The sequence below is a fragment of the Arvicanthis niloticus genome, chromosome 15, assembly GCF_011762505.2.
Source record: "Arvicanthis niloticus isolate mArvNil1 chromosome 15, mArvNil1.pat.X, whole genome shotgun sequence".
NCBI lineage: Eukaryota > Metazoa > Chordata > Mammalia > Rodentia > Muridae > Arvicanthis > Arvicanthis niloticus.
In genome coordinates, this window is record NC_047672.1 from 54926093 (window position 1) to 54953474 (window position 27382).

Sequence of the window (27382 nt, forward strand, 5' to 3'; positions counted from 1 at the left end):
TCTGTCTCTGTTCCTCTCTGTGTGCATTTCTGTGTTTCTCACTGTGTCTGTCTCTCTCTGTGTGTCTCTGTGTCTCTCTCTCTCTCTCTCTCTCTCTCTCTCGTGTGTGTGTGTGTGTGTGTGTGTGTGTGTGTCTTTATGTGCACATGAGGAAGTCAGAGGACAAGCTGAGGAAGTCCAACCTCCTTCCACCACACGAGTCTTAGTCATGGAGTTTGGGCTGACAGCCTTGGCAGCAAGTGCCCTTGCATTCTGCGCAGCTGCATTGGCCTCCACAGTGATGATTTCTTTGACACCCCTCAGTTGATGTAAGCGCCATGGAGACATGTCATGCCTCTTAGCATCTAGAACAGTGCCTGGTACATAGCTGGCACTCAATAAACATCAGTCACATAAGGGGGCTGCTGAATGATGGAATATTGTGTCTCTGGGAGTTGGAAAGTCTGAAGTCGAATTGGAAAAAGGTGATATTCTGAAACAATCGTGTTTCAAGGCAGCGGTTCTGTGGGCCTCTTGGTGAGGACAGCCTAGACCTTAGGGCTTCTGACCACGGCCTTCTTTTCTATGCTGTTAATTGGCTGTTATCATGATGAAGTTCTGAACCCCTCTGAACCACAAGGATTAAAACTGTTTTGTTTATTTATTTATTTCCTGGCACAAAGTAGAGGGCTCTCCCTCCTGGTACATTTTTTCCCAGGGCTCTCTGTTTCCTCCTGCTTGCTTAATCCCTTCCAGCCCAGTCTAGGTCTGCCTTTTCTCTCCTTAAAATTGGGGGATGGGTTGGGTGGATGAGAGAAATGAAGCACCTAGCCAGCAGAGTGCAGCTGGAGGACTCTGGCTGAATTGGAGCTCTGGCACCCAGGGGCGGGCCCCAGGCTGGCTCAGGCCGGCCAATCCGGAGTTGTCAGAGCCACTGAGCTGCAGGTCTCAGGACTGAACAGAGTCACTGCACTTGTTCACCCCCAGTCTGTCCATCTGTCCCAGGCCATGGCGAAGTTGCTAGTGCTCACCCTGGTGGGACTGATGTTGGCACTTTACAAGAACCATCGGTCTTCCTATCAGTAAGTTGTGTGGGGGTGGTTGGGATGGGGGTTACAGCCATGTGGTTCCTACCCCTGCCAGGTCCAGGAGCACCTCCACACCCTTCTGGCTCTTAATGGGAAGAATCTATAGGCCCTGGGTAGGATGCACATCTCAGAGTGGTTCATAGATGTTGTCAATCTTCCCTGTGTTTCTTAAAAAGTCTGCCCTGTGTCTGAGAGCAGGGGGAAGGTAGGGATACACAAATGACGTGTCAGCAAGGTCTGTGTGCCTAGCTACAATCACTTTTTAAACTGGCTTTGAAAAATAAATTTCAAGTACCAGGTGTGTGTGTGTGTGTGTGTGTGTGTGTGTGTGTGTGTATGTGTGTGTGTGTGTGTGCGTGCATGTGTTGGGAGATGGAGATAGTTTGCAAGTCAGCTCCCTGCATGTAGCAAACTTTCCTGACCTGCAGAATCTCAATCTGAGGCTACATTAGGGAAGTAGACAGAAAGCCTGCTTGTAACTGACCCACTAGGAGCAACTGTTCCCTGGGGTGGCCCATATGCTCCAGTGAGTGCTGGGCTTAGGTAAGGGGCATCAGACCACTACTGGTCTGGCTTTGCTTTGATGGAGGTATCTTGGGTACAATACTTTGCATCTCTAACCACTGAATGCTCCAATAAACCAGCCATGGTACCATATAGAAACCTACTAAGGAGAAACCTGGGATGTAGTAACTGCTCAGTGGTATTAGCTTCTGCTTCCCTTGAAAGGATTTAGTAACCACCAGAGTGTTAATGGGTAGGAGGCAAAAGATGTATAAAAAGTTTCATGATAACCCTTTATGAAGGTTCAAAGTCTATACATCATCCTCCTGTAAAAGCGTTAGTCAATACTATTGTGTTATTTACTTTGAAGTAAAAAATTAATGAACACAGACTATTTGGAAATAAACAATATATAATCTTATGGACTAATTAGGATCTTCCATATACAGTTGGGTTGTATAAATTACTATTTCTTAAATCACAAAATATTAGAAAAGTATTTATGATTGAAAAATGTGTATGTGTGTATGGTGTGTGTGTGTGTATGTGTGTATGGTGTGTGTGTGTGTGCGTGTGTGTGTGTGTGTGTAGTATATGCTTCTGTATATGGACAAGTGCATCTGCCCATGTGAGCACCTGGGGAGATCACACACTGGCCCTGGGAATCTTCCTCCTTCACTCTCTACCTCATTTTTGAGGCAGGGTCTCTCACTGACACTGGCACTCCGTGATTGGCTAGTCAAAGGTCCCTAGAAATCTGCCTGTCTCTGCTTTGCAATGCTGGCATTACAGGTGTACACTACTGTGTCCTGCTTTTTACTTGGGTGCCAGGGATAAGAACATATGCCTGTGTAGCAAGCATTTTACCACAGAGTCATCTCTATAGCCAGATTTGGGTTTTTACCTTGTCAAACTTTGGGCTTTTAAGTTTGTAAAAATCAGTTAAATTACAAATTGGGAATGTGTGCAGAATACCAAGGGATCTCTGACAGGAGAAGGAAGGGGGAAAAAAACCCAGCTTTCTGGGAGTCCTAAAGGCTCAACACACAAGAGGATCCATGGGCCTAAGGGGTACCCCATACCTTGCTGGATATTCTTAGGCCCCACTTTACTTGATGGAATCAGATCATTATTACTAAGCAAATGCCTCCACCCCAGGATATTTATATGCTCTTCTGGAAAGGATACTCAACCACTGTCCTCTCCCATGTTAGAACCAGAGCCAAAGAGCCTGGGGGCTCTATTTAGGAATAATGATCTACACCCACTTTGGAGATAAGGCACAAGAGACTCTGGAAGGTCATGAATCTGCCCAAGAAAAAAAAGAAGACACGACTGTGATGTATCTGGGCATCAAGAGAAGCCCTGCTCTCAGAAAAGATACAACCTTCTCTTCTGCCGGAATAGAATGTATGCAAGCAGGGGTATGGTATATACATTAGGAGCTGAAGGTAGATCACAGAATCTGTGCAGTCCCATCCTGTGCCTTAGAGATTTTCCTGATATGGGACAGGCAGAGAAGAAGAAATCAAAAAGGTTCTGGTTCACCCTTGTAGTCAGATCTGGTATGTGGCTTTTTATGTATACATCATACAAGTCCAGACAACACGCAGGACAACACAGAACACTTCTTGAGGAGGTGCAATGTGGAGAAGCAGAGACTTGTTCCAAGATTTGCCACCATGGTATGAAAGGTCTCTGTCTTTTCTTCTTTGGATGGGAATGACCAAGCTGTCATTAATTCCTCAACATATCTCTGTTACCTCACTCATCCTAGGCAGAATGTCCTATAGGCAGTGATGATGGCAGATGCCCAGCAACATGGACAAGACCTCATTTCTGCAACTTTCTAGTCATTCTATCATGTTAATGACAAGAAAAGTACCAGCCTGTTTCTCTGCTAAAACTTATGGGAAGATAACAGGCATCCCGGTAGGATATATAAATTTGGGCAGATAATAAGCATTATGTGATCTCAAAATCCACCAAAGAGACTACTGATAAGTTGCTGGTGTGTTTGTCTGATGACTTGTGACTTATTTGGCTAAAGGTTTTGGAGGTTGAAGCCCATCGGGGCCGGTTCACGGCTGTAGTCCTGCCCTAAGGAAGAACAGCATGGGCGTGGTGTCAAGAGCAGGTGATAGAGAGCCACTTATCACATAATGGCCATAAAGCAGAGAGAAACAAGCAGAGTAAAAAGCTTGAGGGCAGGACAGATTTTCAAAGCTATAGGCCCAGTGTAGCATAGCGTCCATGATCTCTACAGAGTCTGTTCAATTACGGATCCACCAAAGCATTACTCTATGGTTTAGCTCAACACCATCACAACCCAGTCACTTTCTAAAATCCTGCCTCTGATCACTACAGTGAGACCACACCTCCCACAAATGAGCCTGTGGAGATAGTTGCTATAACATTTGAATTTTATCATAATGCTTTGTGACATCCAGACTAATGCTGAATTGCCTTTCATCCCTGCAAGCCTCTATCAGTGTTTCTATACTATCATCTCTGTCTGGTGCAATAGTACCATAGAACAATTCAGCAGACTTCTGAGTCTTCTCCCTATGCAAGTGCCACGTTCACATCGGAAGTCAGAGGCTCAGTACCCTGTAGCGTTACTCGACAGTTTTAGCATTTAGAGGGAGCAATGAGATTATTGAAAAGCAGCATGACAGAGGACTTGGTAGACATGTGTCATGGTCTATGAAAATGAATGACAGAGCTACGGATCCCATCACAGAAGACCACAGGAGGCTTTGGGAGGCAGAAACAAGCTGTGGATGATGAGATAGAGCACACTCAAAGTAGAGGAAAATGTGGGCTAATGAAGACGGTTATAAAGAAGTAGGAAGCAGAGAGCTTTGTGTCATGACACCTAATTTTCTATCTCTGTAGTACTTTTTAAAATTTATTTTATTTTATTTTTTTTTATTTTTTATTTTATTTTATTTTATTTTTGGCTTTTGGAGACAGGGTTTCTCTGTGTAGCCCTGGCTGTCCTGGAACTCACTCTGTAGACCAGGCTGGCCTCTAACTCAGAAATCCGCCTGCCTCTGCCTCCCAAGTGCTGGGATTAAAGGCAAGCGTCACCACTGCCCGGCGACTGTCATACCTTTTAAGTTAAGGGATCACATCTGAATGAGCTGTTGTTTGAATTTTTTTTACATATGGAACAAGGAAAGTGTGTGTGTGTGTGTGTGTGAGAGAGAGAGAGAGAGAGAGAGAGAGAGAGAGAGAGAGAGAGAGACAGAGAGACAGAGAGACAGAGAGACAGAGAGACAGAGAGACAGAGAGACAGAGACAGAGAGACAGAGGTGCAAAGCTGAACCCTGAACCCAGGACCGTGAATATGCCAAGCAAGTGCTCTGTGTCTGAGCTATACTCCCAGCCTGAAAACCAGGAATCTTGGTTTTAAAAACTGTTTGAAGGATTAAATGTGGAAGTACGAATTAAATGTGGAATACAGGACTTGGCGCACAGCAGCCCTCATAAAGAGATTCAGAACAAATGAGGAAAGGCTGGTGGCACAAATGGAAGTACCTGGGCCTCCAGAGCGCCAGCGTAGCTTAAGAACCTAGTGTGCTTTGGCAGGGAGCCAGTGTCTATTTGCACAGAACAGTGCACAGCAAAGTTTATGTGATTTCTGGATGGACTTCAGAGGTCTTGGAATCAGGGACAAATTTCAGACATTGAACTTTACTTCTGAGACCCAGAACATTGGTCCTTGACATGATATTTCCTGATCATCAACAGCCTTCAAGCTGAGAGCTAGATACACACCTGGAGGCAGATGGGTGTCCAGGTCCTTCTTCGTGTCTGCAGTAGTGTTGTCTGTACACTGTGCTGAGTGAGAGGGTTGAATGTAGATTTGCTTTCGTGTTTGTGTTCTAACCTTGGCTTAGCCACTTCAGATTTGTAATCTTAGCCATCTGTAATTAGGGAAACAAACATACAAGAGAGGTGTTTGAGGGCTAGAAGGGCCACGTGCTAGACCTGAACTGTGGTATCAATGACATCCTGTTGAGTCCTGGCTTGTCTGGGTCATAAACTTGGACCCAGGACAACCAGGCACAGAGTTCCTGTCTTCTTGCCTACTCTGGGCTCAGGCTCAGGCTGGGATTATTCTGTTGAGAACAGCTGAGCCAATTGGCCTTTCTCTGTCCTGGGTAAACCTGTCATATTTAATGGACCTTGTGAACCAGGTCTCACTTTATTCTTTTTGTGTGCTTTGACTGTAAAAAAAAAAAAAAAAAAAAAAAAAATGTCACTGGCTCCTTCCACAAGTTTCAACACATTCAATGATTTCACATGCTTGAAATCTTTCTTTGCCTGCCATTCTGCCTTCTGTTATGACCTTTGCCCTTAACATTTTGAACCCACCCTTTTACTTCATCGAGGCACCCTATAAACAGTCACTGCATGTTTTTCCAAAAGAAAGTGTCTTTCCAAGTGATGGGTCACAAAATAAGTTTGATAAACCATGACCAACATTTTTAAAATTGATTAGAACTGAAAAAAAAAAAAAAACAAAACAAGAATTAAAAAATTACTACATGGGGTTAGGGATACAGCTCAAAGGTCAAGTGTGGCCTATCATGTGCAGAGCTCTGACTTCAATCCCTCACGGAGCAGAAGAAAAGCATGTACCCCAAGGATTAGTGGATTGTTGTGTGAAGCTTGTTCCGAGTGTGTTGTTGTTGTTTGCAGAGTTGTGCACATATGTTGTCTGTTTTATACCATCTAAAATGCTTCCCATGGTTGGGATCTTGTTCTGAATAGTCTGTAAGCCACTGCTGTACCAATTTCCTTTCATTGCACTGCCATAAGCTTTTATGGTGACAATGTCAAGTCGCAGTCTGACATTTTTAAAGTTTCCACTTTTGAAATGCTTCTTAGTCTCCCAAGTCAAGGGACAGATTGCATTCTTTCTCTGGAGTGGGCTTCCTAGCTCTTTCCTTCACTGAGGGAGCACAGCCGTCTACTCTGGCCCATCTTTCTCATCTATTTGGTCATGTCTGTTTCTCTATCATCTCTCCCAGTGGCTTTCCATTCTGGTTCCGCATGAGGACAAACTCGGGTGTTCTCATGAAGGAGATAATTTTGGCATTTGTTCCCCATTACTTAAGACTGTCCTAGATCGTGGGATTGATAGCCAAATGCATGAGGGTAAAAATACCTCAATTTTTTTTTTTGAAGCAACACATTCTCAACTTTTGTTATCCTTTGCATTCTCAATCATGGTGAGGAAGAGTTTTATACATTTTTTTTTACTCACTCCTGGCTCCTGTTCTGAGAAACTAAATTGCCAGGAAGGTAACAATAGAAGATCCCGTCTCATCATAAGCCACATAATATTCCCAGGGACTCTTGGATAATTGTCAGTACTTATTAAGACTAGACTGTGTCATTTGTTCTAGAAACTGCATAATTTGCTGTTTTGATCTCTCAGCTGTGCCAACATGGTAGTCCGCTTCTTTCAAATGACACATCAATGGCGTTGCTCCGTTCAGGAGCCTGCTGGTGCCTCCTTCTCACATCTGTTCACTTTTCCTTTGTCCTTCCCTCAAATATCCCCCCATGATGCGTATGTACTCAGATTCAATAAGCTGTTTCCCTGACTGTGTTCCCATGTGTGTGTCTAGATGGTTGCCCACGTGTGCGATGCCTTTTCACAGGCTGGCCTTGAATATGACTTTCTAAGGTTGTAAATACTTTTTTTTTTAAAGTATCTGCATTTGTGAGTATCATATCTGAAAAACAAACACCCCATCTGGGGTGTAGAGCCAGACAGAACAGGCAGGTGGGAAATACATATTCTTGAATTATACAAAAGGTATTTATTTCCATTTTAATATAAGCATTTGGAATTGCTTGTATTTTTTTCTTGTGGTTTTCAAGTGTTTAATTGATTTGTAAGTATGAAGTAGCATATGGATTTGGAGTTTACATGTGTGGAGAAATAGCAACCTCTTCCTCTGAGCAGCTCTCGGATGCTAGCAGCATTAACGAGAGCCTTGCTGCCATTCAACCTAACTTTCCGCAGTGTGATCCGAACACGGCTGATAAAATAGCTCTCACATTGCCACGGTGCACAGAGCCTGGAGAACACCACATGCTTCTTTGTGCATCTGTCCTGCCCTGCACATAAAAATCTTCGCTCAACTTTATGTGGTCTTAAAGAATCAAGAATTGAAGGGCCCAAGAATACTAACTCAGATTGAACCCAAGGCAAAAGACACTTGAGGAGAACTCTGTGGACTTACTTTTGCACCTCATCGATAACTTCTGAATTTTTTTAAAGTGTGTTTTATTCTTTTTTTTTCTGCCAGAACAAGATTAAATGCTTTCCGTGAAGTAACACCGGTAGAACTTCCTAACTGTAATTTAGTTAAAGGAATCGGTATGTATATGAATGGACAAGGAAGCATCAAATTTTAAATGCAAGAATTTTATTACTACACACACACATACACACACACACACACACACACACACACACACACACACACACTTGGTTTTTTGAGACAGGGTTTCTCTGTGTAGCCCTGGCTGTCCTGGAACTCACTCTGTAGACCAGGCTGGCCTCGAACTCAGAAATCCGCCTGCCTCTGCCTCCCAAGTTCTGGGATTAAAGGCGTGTGCCACCATGCCCGCATATATTTTTTCTTAATGTGTCTGTTCAGTTTTGCTCAAAACTACAACATTGAATCAGGAGAGTAATGTGGAGTTGATTACAAATATCATAAGCTTTGATTCGACTCCATGGGCATGTTATCAATGTGTTTCAGTTTAATTGGGTATTTTTTAGTCAACAGAACAAAAACTATATCTAGAACAATGGTTTCATGGCTACACACCTAAGGAGCTGGCAAAAGGGAGAGGGAAGAGTGATATAAAGTCTAAAATAAAGAGTAGTTTTTTAAAATAAACTCATTTATCACAAGGCTTTTTTCTCTTGCACTTCTTATGAGTGTTGGAGAGGAGAGTCTTTCCTAGAATTTCTCAGATTTCCCCTTAGATCTCATTAGGCAGAACTGGGGGATAGGCTGATATCTAGCTACAAAGAAAGCTGTGAAGATAATTACTGGTCTCCATCCTGGGAGGCAAGACCTGTCAGCAAAGATAAAGGGGTGGAGGAAGGGTGACTCCTGCTAACCTACTCAGAGCATCCCAGAGCTCAACCCTGTGACTTGTTATTGGAGACCAGCTCATTTGAGATCCAGTTTTGCTGTACTTGGAGTGGGTCATGGTTGTTGGCTTTTGTTTTTCGAGTTATTTATCTGAGATGCCTGTAGTCCAGAAGGCTACCCAAGAAGAGCCATGTAGGTAAGATTCTTGAGCATGCGTGGAGGTCTCACAGCACAACATTTTCTAGGAAAGTATAATGTTGTCAAATATTCCTGAGTACTTGAATAATATACACATTGAGAGCACTACAACAAAACCAAATTCTTCATTCATCTCTGTATTAATTGAATAATTTAAACATTATATATATACATATACATATGCGTATACATATACATCGTATACATATATGGTAGCTCACTTGAAGAGATACTTTGTTGGTACTTATGCTTAGCGAGTGCATGTTCCCAGGTATCAGCAAAGTATCCCCACTTGAAAACATACAATTGGGATCTGCTTGTATTTCCATTATCCATTTCAGATATTTAATTGATTTGGAGCTGTGATACAGCACATGCATTTGGAGTTTACAAGTTCAGGTTAATACCAAGCTATTTCCAAATGATCACACCTGTTTTATATTCTGTGACTTTCCATGGACAATATATGAGAGATCTTGATTCTGAGATTTAAAAAAAAAAAAAGCCATTGATTTGAAGTAAATGCAAATGGCCATTGTGCTTGTTGATGATACTGGTGTTTTTAATAATTTCATATAATCAAGGTGGCATGTGTCTGTAATCCCTTCACCTGGGAGGGTCAAGCTCAAGGCCATGCTTATTGTACAAAGTGAGGTTGAGGCTAGCCCAGGTTACATAAATTCTGCCTAAAATAAATAAAGAAATATACAAATTCATTCTTTAATTTTCTTATGATCACATTCATGAATTTGAGTGAAAGGACTCATTCTGAACCTGATGCTAAGATGGAGACTCATTTTCAAGCAAGATGAGGTAACTAATGGATCTACAGCTCCCTGCATGTTTGAAACAATCTGTCTTCTTACCTTCTCTGCAGAGACAGGTGCTGAAGACTTAGAGATCCTGCCTAATGGAGTAACGTTCTTTAGCACCGTGAGTGTTTGCTGACATTTATTGTGTTCTCGAACATGATGTGGGACTGACAATTTACGTTCTCCTTGGGTCTTGTATACACCAGTGTCCACGTTCAAATGAGATGGGCGGGCATCTTACTATGTTGTAGGCATGACATCTGTGCTGTGTTCACATAAGACTTGAATAAAGGTGAAGGGAGGTGTTTAGGGGATGACCATAGAGGATCCGGTTGCTTCCAGAGTATTCTGTGGGTCTGTCACATCAGTCAGTAAGTCAAGAGGTAGCCCTGCAGTTATCTATGGCACAGGGAAGTCAGAGTGGACACTTGGTTAATCAACACCTCTCTCAGCTCTTGAGGTATCTATGATATGCCTGTTTTTTTCTCTACTACTTTTTTAAGGGGTTAAAGTATCCTGGAATAAAAAGTTTCGATCCCAGTAAGCCTGGAAAAATACTTCTGATGGACTTGAATGAGAAGGAGCCAGCAGTGTCAGAGTTAGAAATTATAGGAAATACGTTGGATATATCTTCATTTAACCCTCATGGAATCAGTACATTCACAGATGAAGGTAACAATTAATATTAAATTTAAAAAAAAATCTTAAAGGGAAAAAATGTGAATGTTTCTCCTTATCCTGCAAAAAACTAATCATAAATAATTTTTGGCTTTTGGCCTTACCTACTGTCTTAGGGTTTCCATTGTTGTTAAGAGACATCATGACCAAGGCAACTCTTATAAGGACAGCATTTAGTTGGGGCTGGCTTACAGGTTCAGAGGTACAGCCCATTATCATTATGGCAGGAACATGGCAGTGTCCAGACAGACACAGTACCGGAGAAGGAGTTCTAGATCTTGATCAGAAGGCAGTCAGGAAAGACTGTCTCTGGCCAGACTTGAGCATATATATATATATATATATATATATATATATATATATATAACCTCAAAGCCCACCCTCACAGTGACAAAGTTCATCCAACAAGGCCACACCTCCCAACAGTACCACTCCCTGTGGGCCAAGTATATTCAAACCACCACAGTGCCTATGTTAAGTAAGCAATGTAAAAAATCATTTCAATGCCTGAAAATGTTAATTACTTAAGACCTGGAAAGCCACCAATTTTATAAAATAATATTCGTATTATGTCTACAGAATAGTTATATATTCAGCTTTAATTACAATAGGCTTTCCATGTGAAACAGTTGAAAGAAGATGCAAGCATTTGCAGTCCTAACTCTTCCAATCCTGAACCATCTCTCCAGTAGACACAGCGCTTTCCTGCACAGTTCTCTCGGCCCCACCCTGGCTGGGTGTTCTCTGTTGAGATGCTTGTTTTCATGTGGATGCTTTCAGCTGCATGTTCCCAACCGCAATGCATTTATCCATTGGCATTTCCTCTGTACTCAGTGCCATTTTCTTTGCACTGTAATAATTCTCCAATCCAGTTGCACACAGAAACAGCTGAAAATGTAAAAACCCCAATGTACAAGCTTCAACCCCAGAGAACTGACTTCTTTTGGCTTGAGTGTGGCTGGGGCAGCAGTTAAGACTTATTCAGGTAAGAGAAGGGATCACTGACACTGTCTCTACTCTGTCCCCCCCTTCCTCTCTTTTTCTCTTCCGTCCTTCCATTTTCTTCTACTCTTCCCTTTTTTCTAATACCCATTTTCTCCTTCAAGAGCATCACTTTTCACTCTAGTCCTGCTTTTGGATGCAGCTTCTGCTCTCCCCTCCAGCTTACCCCTCCTCCATCAGTCCCGCACACCCCACCTCTACATTTCCTGCCTCTTTCCTTATTTCTCTCTTTCACCCCTTACAAACTAGTGCCACTGTCTGTGCCTATATTCCAGGAGAATGCCCCCCAAATATAGGTTATTAATATTATTTTCCCTTTAGATCTTCAGTCCTACTTCTGAAGGCTCTTCCTAGATACTTCTGTTTGTGTGCCTCTCTGGTGATCACTTTCAACTTAAAATGTTGAACACAGACTATATGTGTGTGCTTGTGCATTTGTGTATATACTTGTCAGTGATCTTTCTATACACCCAACCAATCTTTGCCACTTTATTTTCTTCTCAAAATATTTTAAGTGTAAAGAAGCATAGTGTTCGGTGTGTGTGTATACTACTTTTTAAAAAGTTAAATCGGTGTAGTGTTAGTAGACCCTTTTGTAGTTAGCTGTCACTTTCAACACTGTGTCCTGGGCTCCCTTTTGTGTCTGTGAGTTTAGATCCACTTTTGGGGCTCTCGGGATTCAGTTGTGTGAGACTTCTGGAGCATCACCACTCCGCATGTATATAAGGAGGAGGTTCACTTCTTTTTTTTCTCTTTACAAGCAGTTCCAGGGGGAAATTCTTACACATGAATCCTCTATACACATTTTTGGGGATCAACTTCTAGAAGTAGAATCTCCTGTATTCAATATAAATTCTGGTTTCAATCCCCACTTTTGTCTGGGGATTATTCCCAGGGACTTTTGATTCTTCCTGTCAGATGCCTCTTGTCCTTCATTTCCTGTTCTTTTTTGTTGTTGTTGTTGTTAGTGTTATTCTGATAACATGCATTCTACTCTTTCTACATCAGGAATTCTGCTGTAGCCTCAGGACATGTTATTTCTTCCTCATGTTTCCAAATGATCAAACCTAGATCCTACCCTAATCCCCAGGAAGAGCGCTCATGGTTCTCTTCCTCTGGAGCCTCAGCTCCCTGCTTTTTCTTCTATCAGCTCTAATCACAACTTCTTTATTAAGGAATCTCATGCCTCAGGGTTTTGCAGATTCTCTTCCCTCAACACACCACCTCATTTCTCCAGATATATGCATGGTTTACGCTCACTTTGTGTAGGACTCTGCTCCAATACCATTTTGCTGGAAAGAAGATCTCTGATCATCATGAAGACCCTAAATTATCCACTGACTCTTTATCATATTACAATATCCCTTTGCAGTACTTAAAGTTAACAGGAATTAAAAATAAATGCGTCTGAGCTGGCTTTTCTGTTCACATCTGCTTAACAGTGTACCCGTTTCTTAAAATACCAATTTGAGACTCTCAGAGGTTTCAAGAGTTGCCTCATACCTTATTGACCATTTAGAATACTTTTTACGTCTAACTTCTCCCCACTTCATTTTTATCTCCGTCTCTCTCTCTGTCTCTCTTTGTCTCTATATCTCTCTGTCTTTCTGTCTCTCTCTCTCTGTCTCTCTCTCTCTCTCTCTCTTTCTCTCTCTGACATCCTTCCTGAGGCATTTATCATCCTCCACTGTGTAAACTGCAGGCACGCTCACTGGGCCCTGTGTAAATTACACACAGGCACAGAATCTGGTCCAGCTCCCGTACCCTCAGTCCTTTTACCCCAGATTGGTAGCCTGTGCTGATCATTTGAAATATTAAAGCTTAACAAGCTGTCTGGAGTTTTGGTGCTGGTGATGTTCATTCTAAAGTTCAGGTTGCTTTTGTTCTCCTGTGAAGTTGTGAGTCTTCAGAGCTTGTCACTAGCTTCTCCTTTAGCCACTTTTCTTAGGAGCAATCACGAGTGATTTTCTTTACGAAGATGGAAGTATTCCATCCACCTGACATCCTAAGTACTCCTTGGAGGTGGGTGGAAATTGCTCTTGGGGGGAGGGGGATAGAACTGACAGCTGAGAGCTTCGCTAATGCCTCTAGTTTTGTTTCTCATCTCCTCTCAGATAATGCTGTGTACCTACTGGTGGTAAACCATCCCGACTCCTCGTCCACTGTGGAAGTGTTTAAATTTCAAGAAGAGGAAAGATCACTTCTGCATCTGAAAACCATCACACATGAACTTCTGCCTAGGTACTGAGGTGCTCTGTATATACAAGTCCCTTAACTGTGCAGGATGGCTCATCTACAGTCTTTCTTCTGGCTAGAGCAGATTCAACTCTTCTGGATGTTTGTCTTCAGAATGTTTTGAAACTCTGGGACCCTAAGAGTGGGCTCATTCCTTTCTTCCTTATTCTGGGGCACACTGTACCAAATCTCCTGTCCTCAGTATCTCTATTCAAGCCATCCCAAGAATTTTTTTTTTTTAAAAAATAAAATGTCTTTACAAGACCAATCTCACATGGTCTTGTGATTTTCAGACACTTATGCAAAAGAACACTCCAAACACAGTGCTTCTTATACATCTTTACAGTGTAATAGTGTTTTGCACTATTAGTGGGCTCAGTGTTAGATTCCTAGACAACATAATACATGGAAAAGTTAGACAACTGAGGATCTCAACACTCCAATCCAACACAAAGTAAATCTGTTGTTGTAAGCAGTATTTAATTAACTCTATACTTTTAAATGATCTGGCCAGCTCCCCAATACTTGAGGCAGATTCCTATGGATTTATTTAGCCAGCTTAGCACAAATACTGCACGAATTACCACCAAACTATTTTTTTCTATGCTCTATTGGCTATTTTCCAGCTGAGCTCCTCATGTACTTGCTGTTTGAATCTCGCCTGGGCTGTTTCTGCTCCATCAGTCTGTCCTCAGGGGTCATTTCACTCTGCCACATGCTCCTGGTTCATCACATCTAATGGAGACCTCCGGTTCTCTCTGTTTTTCTTTCTCCTTTTCTTACTCCCTCCTCCTCTTCTTCTTTCTCCTTCTCTTCCTCCTCCTCCTCCTCTTCTTCCTTCTCTGCTTCCTCCTCTACTTCCTTCTCTTCCTCTCTCCTCCCATCTCCTCCTTTTTCCTCTTACTCATTATGCTCCATACCTGTGACCCTACAGCCTGGCAACTAAAGCCCCGCCTACCTCTATTCTCCCCAGTAACTGGCTGTAGCCACTTTTATTCAACCAATAGCTTTAAATTAGGGAGCAAGGCTTACACAACACAGGCCACTGTACAGGAGCATTTCCTTGTCTGAAGGCAACCAGATCTTGCAGCTCAGAATTTAGCATTTGTATGCACAGAACCAGATCAGCCCTCAACATCTACCTTTGCACTTTGCCTATGAAGAAGTCTGGTCTATGGGGCCAGTGAAAGATTTATGACAATCTAGCATTATCTCCCCAAATAACTTTATAACTTTTATTATGGTTGGCTAGAAGCCCAGCATCTTCTTGTATAGTTTTAAAACAGCATTCATCCACCTTGGTTTTTGCAGATTTAGATCTGTATTTGTTGCAATCCATTAGCAAAGTCTTGGCAAGTAGTAGATGTTGTTTTACCTGTGTGTCTCCTCTCTCTCCTTACTTAGCAGGTTTGAAGACAAGGAAGTAGAGTGGGAAGCAGTTAAGTTACTGAATAAAGTTTAACTAATCCACTATTGTCTAAGCAGGAGTCAAGCCCCCAAGTTTTCTGCATAGTTAGGATAAGACCAAGTAGAGAGAATAGTTTAGAGGTAGATTAAAGGTAGAAGCCTCCTTTTATTCAAGAAGTGTCTTTTAGGAGCCAGGGTGTTGATCAGTTGAAAAAGTGCTTGTCCAGCGTGCACAAAACACTAGCACTACCCCACATAAGGCAGGCATGGTGGCAAATGTCTCTGACCTCAGCCAGAGTGAAGCCATTGAGTACCTGAAGAACCCAAGAAAGATTCAGAGAAAAACGTGGAAAGTGGAAATGCTGAGGCAATGCTGGTAACACGAAGAGTGTACGGAGTCTCAGCTACTGTCAGATGCTATGCGGACTGCCTTAAACAAGTGTTTCACTAGCTGAGAGCAGCTCCCTAAGTTGGCATTAGCATATGCCACATGTGGATTTAATTGTTTTTAAGACCTGGCCTATTTGTGCCATTGATGAGATGACAATGTCAGCATTAGTGTAGCTGGGATTAGCTTGAGCCAGAGCTGGTATTCAGAGTAACGAGAAATTACAAAAATTACTAGTTTTTAGTCACCATTTAATATTGGACACCTCAAGTGTTTCCGGTTTTACAGAACAGAAATATATATATATTTTTCTGGGCCAGTTGTGAAAATATTCTGTATTGGCAGGATAGAACTCGATTGCAAGTAACTAGAGTTCCAGAGTTAACTAGAATCTGGCTCTCTGTACACAGGATTATTATGTGCATTTGCCACTTCATATTTTAGGGCTGTTTATGGTACTCATCTTTTTTTTTTAAAAAAATATTATTTATTTAATGCATATGAGTACACTGTAGCTGTCTTCAGACACACCAGAAGAGGGCATCAGATCCCATTACAGATGATTGTGAGCCATCATGTGATTGCTGGGAGTTGAACTCAGGACCTCTGGAAGAGTAGTCAGTGCTCTTAACCACTGAGCCACCTCTCCAGCCCGATACTCATCTTTTAATTACTAAATCTGTCATAAGCTAATCACGTTAATAACAACATCGCCGCTATTATTATTGGTCCTTTATGCACACAAGACACTATGGCAAGGCTTTTACACTTACAGTTTCATTTCATCTTTACACGCCAAGCTACAGAAAGAACACTGAGTTTCAGGAAGTGGCTCAAAGATGGGTGACAAGCTGTGGCCCCATGTTGTGATGATAGCAGGCAGACTCAGATTCAAACAGTATATCAAATTTCAAAGCTATTGCTCCAAACCACTCCAATCTACTCCTTTTCCATGGAGAACAGCATACTAATTTTTAAAATCTGCTTTAAAAAGAGAGGTAGAAGCAGCTTGTCTGATTTTGTCCGAAACCTGCACAGACTCATCATAACTCCATGGACCACTTTTTTTTTTCTACCGTGGTAATAGTAGCTGCTGTTGATGGAAGACTTAGTGAGTCCGGCTCCCTGCAAAGCTGACAGCATTGGCTCATTGTAATTCCCACTGTGATTCCACAGTTGAGATTCCGGACCGTGGGCTTTTCTAATGAGCCGTGCAACTTTGAGGGGAAAATCGTTTAAGCTCTCTTTACAGATGAGAAACTGAGGCTCTGAGCCCCATCTCACTGGCTCCTGAGCTTGGCTGAGTCACAGCTGAGACCTTTCCCACTATGCGCTCTGCAGTCGAGCAAGGATAATTTTCTCTCAGATCATGCCCCCCGGGGAACTTCCGGCACCTCAATCAGCAAGGAATGAGTCACTTATGTGTTTGCTATTGTACCTATTAAAGCTGAAAAATAGGCTCATAGATCTTACATTTTCAGCAGCACAGAGAGGATGCTAATCAGAAAGAAAGAAGCCAGACACCCCATTTTTGAACATCGCTGTTTATGGGCTCCTTCAGTTAAGAGGCACAGGACTTTATGGCAAATGCTAGAAGAGACCATCATCCTTCTGTCACTGAGAAGGAAACTGAGGCCTCCAACATGCGAAAGATTTGATCTTCCCCTAGATCACACAGCTAATAATGCTTAAACCACAGTGGTAGCTGACCAATGCTTTCACTCTGGTATAATGAGGTTGACTGACAGGAGTCAGTGCCATGTGTGAGGATTCACCTTGCTCTGACAATGATCTCTGGCTTAACACACACACACACGCACACGCACACACACCACAACACCACATTTACAGGACAGCTTGTATGACATTCATGTGCCAATGCTAATAATCATATCTTATTATCTTTGGGAATTGGCTAGAACTGGTGGCATAGTGATTCTGGGCTTTCCCTGATGGTGTAGACTCCATCCTGTTTTTTAATGTTAAGACTAGACTTCAGTAAATACCGGTGCATAAGGTTTTTGTTGTTGTTGTTGTTATCTTGGTTTTTTTTGTTTGTTTGTTTTGTTTTTAGCTTTCCAATGCTACCTTTCCATGTATAATCATGCATATCTTTAATTGCAGCCTCAACGATATAGCTGCTGTTGGTCCTGAGAGCTTTTATGCCACAAATGATCACTATTTCGCTGACCCATACTTACGGTCCTGGGAGATGTACTTGGGTCTGTCATGGTCCAATGTTGTTTACTACAGTCCAGAAAAAGTCCAGGTGGTAGCAGAAGGATTTGATTTCGCTAATGGCATTGGCATTTCCCTTGATGGCAAGTATGTGTGCTTTCTAGAATACAATGGATTTGCTTGGAGTCTTCTTATAGTGCTTTCGAACATAATCCTTTCCTATACAATATGATTATTTGTTGTGTTGTGTTAGAAAGATGAAATTTGAGAAAATGTAAACACTCCTGATATTTAAAAATTCTCTAATAAGTGAATATAGCATGTAGTTGGGTCTGTAACATGAGAAGGGTCTTGTACCAGAACGTAAAGCAAGGACCCAGTTTTCTCCATCATCAGCAACTCTTATTCTTAGCTTCTTTTCTATGACTGTAGAGAGTTCAACCAAGGAAACATATAAAACAAAGCATTTAACTGTGGGCTCACAGTCCCAGAAGGTGAGTTTATGATGAGCTACAGGCAGGCAGGTAGGCTGCTGGAGAAGCTGAGAGCTTACATGTTGGGGGTGGGGGAGAGGTGCTAACTTGAAATGACACAGGTTTTTTTCAACCTCAAAGCCCACCCCCAGTGATGTTCTGCCTCCAACACATCTCCTAATCCTTCCCAAACAGTTCTACCAACTCTGGAATAAGCATTCAAATATACCGGCCTGTGGGGATCCTTCTTCAATCCAACATACTTTTTGTACGAAACAGTCAATGTAACTGTTAGTGATGCAGTCTATTCACTTCTGCTGGCTTTGCAACAAACAGTTCACAGATCGCTATTGGTCTGGGCACCATACTTTGGGCAGCATCAATGTACATATAAAATCTGTCCACCATCCATCCATACTCCTCCTCATCTTATACCACCAAGAATTTCAGAGCATGAGGAGCACAGAAAAAGTAATGTCGGAAGTTTTCTGTTGTTCATATTGTTTCTGATTCCACACAGAAGATAATAACACACTACTTCTCTCATTGTTCTAGAATGTACTGTACTTAGTCTCAGCAGGAATCTTTATAGTGTATGGTGTTACCCTTTTTTCATGTTTCTAATCCATGTTAGGAGCAGGCTCAGAACAGAAAGAAAGGATGACTTCTCTCCATTGAGGACAAACATTTGTTTTCTCTCATACTTTCTCTGGCTGAACCGGAGAGCTGTCAGTAAGAGGATTTCCCAATTCTCCCTAAAGCTGGAACTTCTGACATGCAGAACCTTGAGCTTGCCACTGGGTTGACAAATCAAAGTGAACAATGTACAGTGTAGATATTAAGAGCTATGTTAGCATTGAGTTTCTTCTCGGCTGGTCACGGATGAGAACCTATAACCTTAGATGAAGACAGTCCCGTGATTAAATAGGGTGTACTTTATGGACTCATCCAGCTCTTTCAGAATTGAGTTTGCTTTGAGATAAATTCCATTTTCTAGTTGCTAAGCAAAGTTCCACTCCAAGACGAGTTTTCCCAACTCAGCTTTTGGCATTACTTCAAGCACTTTGACGGAGCTCTTTCTTCTTTGAAGGTATGTCTATATAGCTGAATTGCTGGCTCACAAGATTCACGTGTATGAAAAGCACGCTAATTGGACTCTAACGCCATTGAAGGTAAGATGTATTACCACTGTAAGTTTGCCGAGTGATAATTAGATTCTAATTGATTTGCGAAATTAAAAGTGGGGAGAAAGGAATCGTCTTAATTTGAGTAGGTGTGAAGCAATTTTTCACTTATTGGTTAGGAGCCATCGGTATCATTGTGTATTTATTGTTCACTTTTACTCTGTGGCAGAATGGAAAACAGCAAGCCAGGCATCTCAGCTAGGCAACTCCAACTTTCTGCTCTAGAGAACTTTAAGATTGTTTGTTTTCCCAGGTCTCTTTCTCAACCCCTGCTACTCCTTTCCCCTTTGTCTCTGTCTCTGTCTCTGTCTCTGTCTCTGTCTCTGTCTCTCTCTCTCTCTCTCTCTCTCTCCCTCTCTTTCTCCTCTTTTTATGGTGATAGAAACAGTCTCCCGTCATATCTCACTGTTTTCCTTACAATAGCCACATGCTCACAATGGCTGCACTGGTGACCTGGCTACTTCCAGATCTGCCCCCACGGCCACCTCTCCTTTTTCTGCATCTTCCCAGGGACCCAGCAGCAAACCCTTGGTCCTTGTCTTCCAGGTCTCTGTGCACTCTCCACTCTTTCACTTCTTACTGATGGGACACTTCAATTAGACCTTTCCTAACCCAAACTACTAGCAGCTTGCACACCAGCCCCGCTCTGCCATAGGTTCTGACTCCTCAATGGCTTAATTCTTGCTTCCCATGTGTATTACTAGCACACTATACATTTTACAAGTCTTCTTTATTATCTATAGGACCCACCAGGACAGATTTTTTTTTTCTGTTCATTACTGGAAGGATTGCTAACATCTAATAAGGATTTAGCAAAGATTTGTTTAATTACTATGGTGGAACTTAATACATATCAGGGCTTCACCTTTTCCACTTCTAATTCTGGTCTAGGTTAAAAGTTTGGGTCAGAAAGTTTAATTGCACAAAGGGGAAGAAATGAGGCTTATGCAAACAGAACATTATAAAGTGGCCCCTGTCACTGTAGTGCCATAAGACGCCATGCTGCCAACACCCATGCCCATAGCAAGAAGCACTGTCACTGGCAATTGCATGACTGTTTCTGTCACCATGTCCCAGGAAATGTCATAAGGGGCCTCACTCAGAGGAAATTGCCTCAGAGTAACATCAAATCTAACATCATGCTTGACATTAAACATCATCGGCAGAGCTAGTTTAATATTAGCTGCAGAGAAACGAGATTTCACACACTCCAACTGGCTCAGGGAATAACAACGGACTGTGCTTATAACAGCAGGTACTACTGCAAAGTGAAAAGTTAAGGAATGTTACACTAAAACTCAATTCAGTAAACACTCAACACGGAACTTAAGGGCTTTGCTCCTGTGGGGGTGGGGGTGGGGGGGGGGCTCAGATCTGGCTTCCACATCTGGTAACAGAACAAGGTCATCTCTCATCATTACAATCAGCTTAGCAGAAACCACCCTGCCAAATGCAATGACATTCATTCTTTGGAGGGATCATGTGATTTCCTATTAGTCTAGGAATACTTCAGAATGCCAAGAGACTGGAGCAACTTGTTGAATTATCAAATCTGTGATGAAGGTGAACAGTGTATGTCTTGCCCTAAGTGCAAGGCTGTCATACAATGGGACATTATTCAGTCTTACAAAGGGTACAACATTGATAAACTTATGACATTATGCCAAGTGAAATAAGCCAGACAAAGAGGACAAATATTATGCCTTCTCTTATTTGAAGGACCTAGAGCCATCCATGGTGGTTCACACCTGTAATCCCAGTGTTCAGAAGGCTAACATGAGGATTCTGAGCCAGAGGCTACATTGTTATATAGTTATATAGCAAGGTATTACCCCCAACAGAATAATTAAAATAATTTTAATAATTAAAATATTTTAAATTTGTTGGAAGAATGGAATGATGGGAAATGAGAAATAGTCATGTAATGGTTGCAGAGTTCCTCTTGGGCTGATAGAAAGTTCTAGAGATGGCTGGCTATTGGGGGCAGCTGCACACACATGTGCCTGTACCTGATACTACTCAGTTGTCCACCTAGAAATGGTTATGACGACAAATGGTGTGTTACCTGTATATTGCCATAGTGAAAGGCATTCTCCTCTTCCCCAAGGCTCTAAGACTCAGAATTTGCCACATTTCAGTCAGCTGGAGTTCTCAAAATATCCAGGTGCTAACATAAACAAAACAAACAAACAAACACATAAACAACAACAACAAACAGCTCCTTATTTAGGGCATCTACTCTTTAGGTAGTTCTGGGGATCGAACCCAGGCCCTGTTGAGGAAAGTTACAAGCACTTTGTTGCTGAGCTACTTTATCAACACGCCATCCAGTGTCTTATTTAGACTTTAGTATCTTCCACGTGTCTTTGTGGGATTATGAGATGGTATGAAGATGCCCATTTTAATAGATTTTATTTTATTTTATTTTATTTTATTTTATTTACTTGGCTAGGCATTGGGTATTTACAGGGCAAGAGTGCATTTCTGGACCCAGATCAGGCTGTCTGCTGAATGGCGATTGGTCTTCGGGGGAAGCTATGTCTGTCTAGTACTCTGCACACTCCAGGTGCTGAGTTGAGTGCCTGGCAGAGTAACTGATAATTGTGTGCAGAGTGGGTGGGCTCTGAGGCTTCCCGTGTCCCTCTCACTCCCATGGGGGTTCTCAGCAGGCTTCCATCTACCATGGAATTTGCTACTGGCAAATTCCCTGCTCCATGCTAACAGTGGAACACTAAGATGACACCTTTTCCTCACTCAAAGAAACTAATGTAAGCCTGTAAGTAGAAAGCTGACACCGGGTGGATGGCTCCCGGGGGCTGAAAAGAGCCAGGAGTAGATTTTGACCTGCGGCTGCTTGCTCAGTCACCTCCTATGGCTAATGCAGCCTCTTTCCAGGCTGAAGGCTGACAGCTTTCCCTGACAGTCCGAGTGAAGCTCTGCCAGGTTGCCTGAACCCTCTAATCCCTCCGTGGACATGCGGGGACAGTTCTCATTTTGAGCAGGAAGCAGAGGGCAGTGGCAGCACATTACAGTTGCCTACCCACGCTCAGACCTTTTCAGAGAGTCACGACGAGTTGTTTCCGGGGTCCCTGGGTACTGAGATGGCTGGACTCAGAAGTGCACAGAAGATATTGTTTCTCCAGTGAGAATTAGAGGTAAACAAATAGATGGGGTTTCTTCCCAGTAGAAGGCAGCCAGGATGATGAATGGCGGAATTAGGAATTGTTGCTATTATTTATGATGCCTGCGCCAAGCCACGACAGCAATCTGTGCCGCCATCATCCGTTTGCAGCTTACATTTAGAGAAAAAACGGCAAAAGAGCAGCGAGTTGAATAACATCAGGAAAGCAAAACAACAAACTTTCCCTCAACTTCAAGGCAAAAATTAGACCCTAGGTGATCATTATTTTCCTGGCTACACAGCCTATGATTAGCCATAAAAGAAAACCTACATTTCCTCCATGTTCCTCCTCAGAAATGAATCTACATCTCTTGTTCGGTTTTGGAATATTTGTAAACATATCACATGTACATGGTTCTTTGCAAAGAATGGGTTGGTGCTACACTTGAATAGTTTTTTGGTCTTAGATTCATGTACAAATGATTTCATTTAACTCTTGAGAGCCAGCCTTCGTCTTGTAAACACAGCATGTCTTTGAACCCAACAGAATGACCAGAGGGCCAGACACATCCCTGCAGTGAAGTTGAACTAGGCTGAGTAGGATTCCTGTGGCCTAGAGCAGGAGGACCGTCTCCTGAACTGTCCCTAGCCAGCTCTTCCCATCCTCATGCTTTGTCTTCTGTACTTTGGCAGGTCCTCAACTTTGACACTCTTGTGGATAATATCTCCGTGGATCCTGTGACAGGGGATGTCTGGGTTGGCTGCCATCCCAATGGGATGAGGATCTTTTTCTATGACTCAGAGAATCCTCCCGGCTCAGAGGTCAGTTTGCAGCGTGAAGTGGATACACACTGGCCCTAGCCACCAGGTTTCAACTGAGAACACAATTCTTCCTTGTCTGTACAAATAAGAGAGGGCATGTAACAGATGATCCAGGTGTTCAGAAGTCAAAAGGTCTGTGGAAGTGTTCTGCTGAGAGTCCAGGAAGGGCACAGGTGGAGCTTTCTTACTGAGTAATTTGGGGGTGGTTTACAAAGGTGTGGGCACATTTGTATAAGGACACCAACAGGAGCTGACACAGTAACAAAGGACTGTGTGTGTGTGTGTGTGTGTGTGTGTGTGTGTGTCCGCCAAAGCCAGAAGAAGAAGGAGATGAATAGTGTGTTGGGGGTATAACTCAGTAGAGAAAACTTATCTAGCCTGTGTGAAACACTGGAAGAAAGCTCCCCCAGCACTGGAAAAGTAGAAACAGAGGGAACATACAAATAAAAATGGAGGGGTGACTGAGGGAAGCAGAAGCTAGCTGAGAATTTAGTCACCCAGGAATCATCCACGGGAGGGGGTGGGTGGGTAGGGAATCTACTTCATCTCCTCAGGCCTTTCCAGCATGCAAGAAGAGAAGCTGGACAGGCCCCTCCAATCAGGCTTTGGTACAAGTCAGAGCCTAGGGAATGTGGGCCTGAAAGCTGCAAGCAAGGACTTCCAGTAATGGACGATGCCCACATCCTTATTTCAACAGTGAGTTCTCCAACTTAGGAATTCACAATAGTTTTAAAAGTGCAGTGGGGTCACACTGACGGACCACATCCACTTGTTATCCATTTCCTGCTTAACCTTCCCTTCCCTTGCATCAGTCCTCCATCCAGGGTATCACCACAGCCTCTCCCGCTGTCTATACCGAACTGCTTCTGTACTTCCCGCGGATATAAAACCCAGAGTTGCTCAGGTCCCTTCTACAAAGTTAGGTGGTATTTTAGCAGGATCCATGCAGGTCCTCCTCTTGTATACTTTGAGTCTGTGTATATATGTGAGATTGTAGACCTTTGTACATGTGCACATACAGGAGGAGGCCAGAAGTTAATGGTGCTTCTCTTCCCCAGCTGCTTCTTCACCTCATTTTCTGACACAGGGCTTCTCACTGAACCTGGAGCTTGCCAATAGGCTAGAAATAAGCCAAGGATCTGGCTGTCTCCACTGCTCCAATGCTGAGATTACAAGCTCGAATCTCCATGCCCAGCTCTTTTTGTGGTGCTAGGGGTCTGAACTCAAGGAAGAGCAAGCGCGTCACATTTACAGATCAAGTGCTCTCACTGACGGAACGGTCTCCTTAGCCACTTCTGTATATTTAAGCCTCTTCACATCACTTATAATACCTGACACACTATAAATGTTAGATAAATATATATATGGCCTTATTAAAGGGAAAGTGATAGAAAATGAAAGTGTATACTTGCTGTATTCATGTATGTATGTTACACACACACACACACACACACACACACACACACACCTATTTCCATCTGAGGTCACCTAGATCTGCAGACGTGGAACCTATGGAGAAGGCTGTCTGTATGAAGCCATGCATGCAGAGGACCAGCATATGGCCATCCTATCTACATCCCCAGCAAGGCTTCTCCTACCTTCCTTATAGTGCCCAAATATCCTGTTTTGTCCATTGTCTTTATTTGGCAGGGTATTTTGAAGTTATTTACAGTGTAAATAATACAAATTGGAAACCCATTTGCCCTCAGCACTTGCTCATTACCCACTATCCAATGATCCCTATTTTGACTTTTTATTCCATTTATTTATGTGTTTGAATGTTTGTGTGTCTGTGCACATGCAAGTGCATGCCAGCATGCCACAACACACATGTGGAGCTCACAGGACAACTTGAGGGTGGGAGGATTGCTTCTCTCCTTCTACTATGTGGATCTTGGAAGGTGGACTCAGGTTGTTGGGCTTAGCAGTGAGACCCTTTACCCACTAGATCTCACAGCACCTATTTTGAGTCTTTAGTATGTAGTAGCTATACCTGTTATTCCATCAAACAAGCTGGTGTTACTTTATTACTTTATTGTATGAATATGTATTTTAAAGCTTTGTTTAAAATCAGTCTTACTCACCTAAAAAGATACACACACACACACACACACACACACATACACACACACACTCACACAAAACCTCTTCCTATATTTATAGGAAATTATGACTGTGTTTAATGCCAATCTTTTGTAACTTTTGCTAGGTTTGTTTTGCTATTAGGCTTGCTTTACTGTATATTTAATAGAATTGAAGAAATGTACACTGTGGAGTGCTGAGTGTATAAAGAAGGCTGAGCCAGATGTTCAGTTCTAATTGTCCTTGTTTGTTAGCTCATCTGGTAAACTTGGTCCTTTGCTCTAGCAAGGATTTGTTTTATTGTTTTGGGGGAAAAAAAAGAACTGCTCCCATTCTGATGATGAATTTGGTAAAGGAAATGGAATACAATACGTTTAATACTGCCTACAGAAGATTTAGTTCTTATGAACAATAGGCTTGTTAAACTGAGGTGCATCCTTACCTATTTCTTTGTAATAACAAGTTAACATTACAGCAATGTTTTAGGACATATGTCTGCGGAGCTAACTGTGTTTGCAGTCATTTGAACCCTCCCATTGATCCTTTTGTGCCCAGGCCCTGGCTTCCCCACATCGCCACACAGGTGCTCTGAAATGATGGCTTTCTTTTCTTCAAGTCACAGTATTTTATCCTTGTCAAAGGAGCATTTAGAAGTAATTTAGTCTCACCCATCTAAGTCTGCAGTGAAGACACCAATAGTAAACGGAAGACCCTAGACACCCCGCATCCCCTGCCTCAGCGATATGTTCTTCGTATTAGGTTTTGTTATCTAAAGTTGTTTTCTTACCGGAAAAAAACAGGTACTAGCTATGCCATATGGCAAATTTAACATGAAGTACATGATCAGTAATGGGGTGATTAAATTTCTCAGGTAAGTGAAGGAAAAACTTAAAAATCATATCTACTTAAGAGTTTGGACCTTCAAGTTTGGGTATTGATGCCAGAGAGAGATGGCTTCTTGGTTGAAGCTTTTACTTTTGTCTACACTGTAAATAAAAATATTTTGAGGCATAGTTGTGCACACACACATGTAACCCAATACTTAAGTCTGAGGTGGGAAAAGTACAAGTTCAAAGCCAGCTTCGGATATATAGAAAGACTGTCTCTGCGCTAATCAACCAACTGAACAATCAAATCATGTCTCCCCAAACAGAAACTCAGTGTACGCATCCCATTTATTGCGTTGCTTATTATACCCTAATGCCTCACATCCACGCTGTGGTGCCTGTTTATACGCCCTGCCTCACCCACGTGTGCTCATAGGCTCACGGCTATCGTTAAGGATCACGTGATCCAAACTCGACCAATCACAAATGAGGAAACAACGATCTTACAATAACTTTAGAATGGAACGTAATTGACGAAATTATATGAAATAATGTGTCTAAGGGAGAAATAACTCGAAGTTTAAAGTTGACTTTAGTGACTTAACAAAATATTCACCTTGTATTATTTCTTTGACAGGTGCTTCGAATCCAGAACATTTTATCTGAAGATCCCAAAGTAACTGTAGTTTATGCAGAGAATGGCACAGTATTGCAAGGTACGACAGTCGCCTCTGTGTACAAAGGCAAACTGCTGATTGGCACTGTGTTCCACAGAGCTCTTTACTGTGATCTGTGACAGGCTGGCTGCATCCACGTCATTGAAAGTGAAGCCACTATTTCAATCCTCTGCCATAGTGAAAGGTGCCTACCACAATGATCTCTGCTGACCAATGAATGTTGACCTTAATCTCAGACATAGGAAGAAGGAGAGTGCTTCCTGCCAATAGATCCTAACTAGCAAGGATTTCTTGAGTGTCAGTCTCAGACTACTTAAAGACATCATTGATTAATAAAAACTCTCTTTCACCAAAATGGCTAAATTTCTCAAGGCCCACATAACTTGCGTTATGAGCTGAATATGAAATGTTCCTACAGGCTTATATGCTGAATGTTCGGTCCTCAGCTAGGGATGGTACTGGGGACTCTAGGAGGTAGGATCTCACCGACAGAAGTTTGTCACTGGGAGGAATGCATTCACGGGTTACATCTGGTCCTCAGCTGTTTGCTCCTTTCTGCTTCCTGCTGTCTCTGAGGTGAACCTCCACCAGACG

The 27382-nt window shown here is 42.4% G+C and overlaps 1 protein-coding gene across 1 annotated transcript; it reads left to right on the forward strand.

Annotated features, from left to right (window-relative positions):
- The first annotated feature begins 885 nt into the window (after nt 1–885).
- Pon1 (paraoxonase 1) lies at nt 886–27143 on the forward strand. Its single transcript, XM_034519052.3, has 9 exons — nt 886–1061; nt 7904–7974; nt 9780–9835; nt 10218–10386; nt 13509–13635; nt 17549–17749; nt 19166–19247; nt 23074–23202; nt 26749–27143. The coding sequence occupies exons 1-9, from the start codon at nt 988–990 to the stop codon at nt 26905–26907; spliced, it is 1068 nt and encodes a 355-aa protein (XP_034374943.1). The 5' UTR covers nt 886–987; the 3' UTR covers nt 26908–27143.
- Nucleotides 27144–27382: the final 239 nt, after the last annotated feature.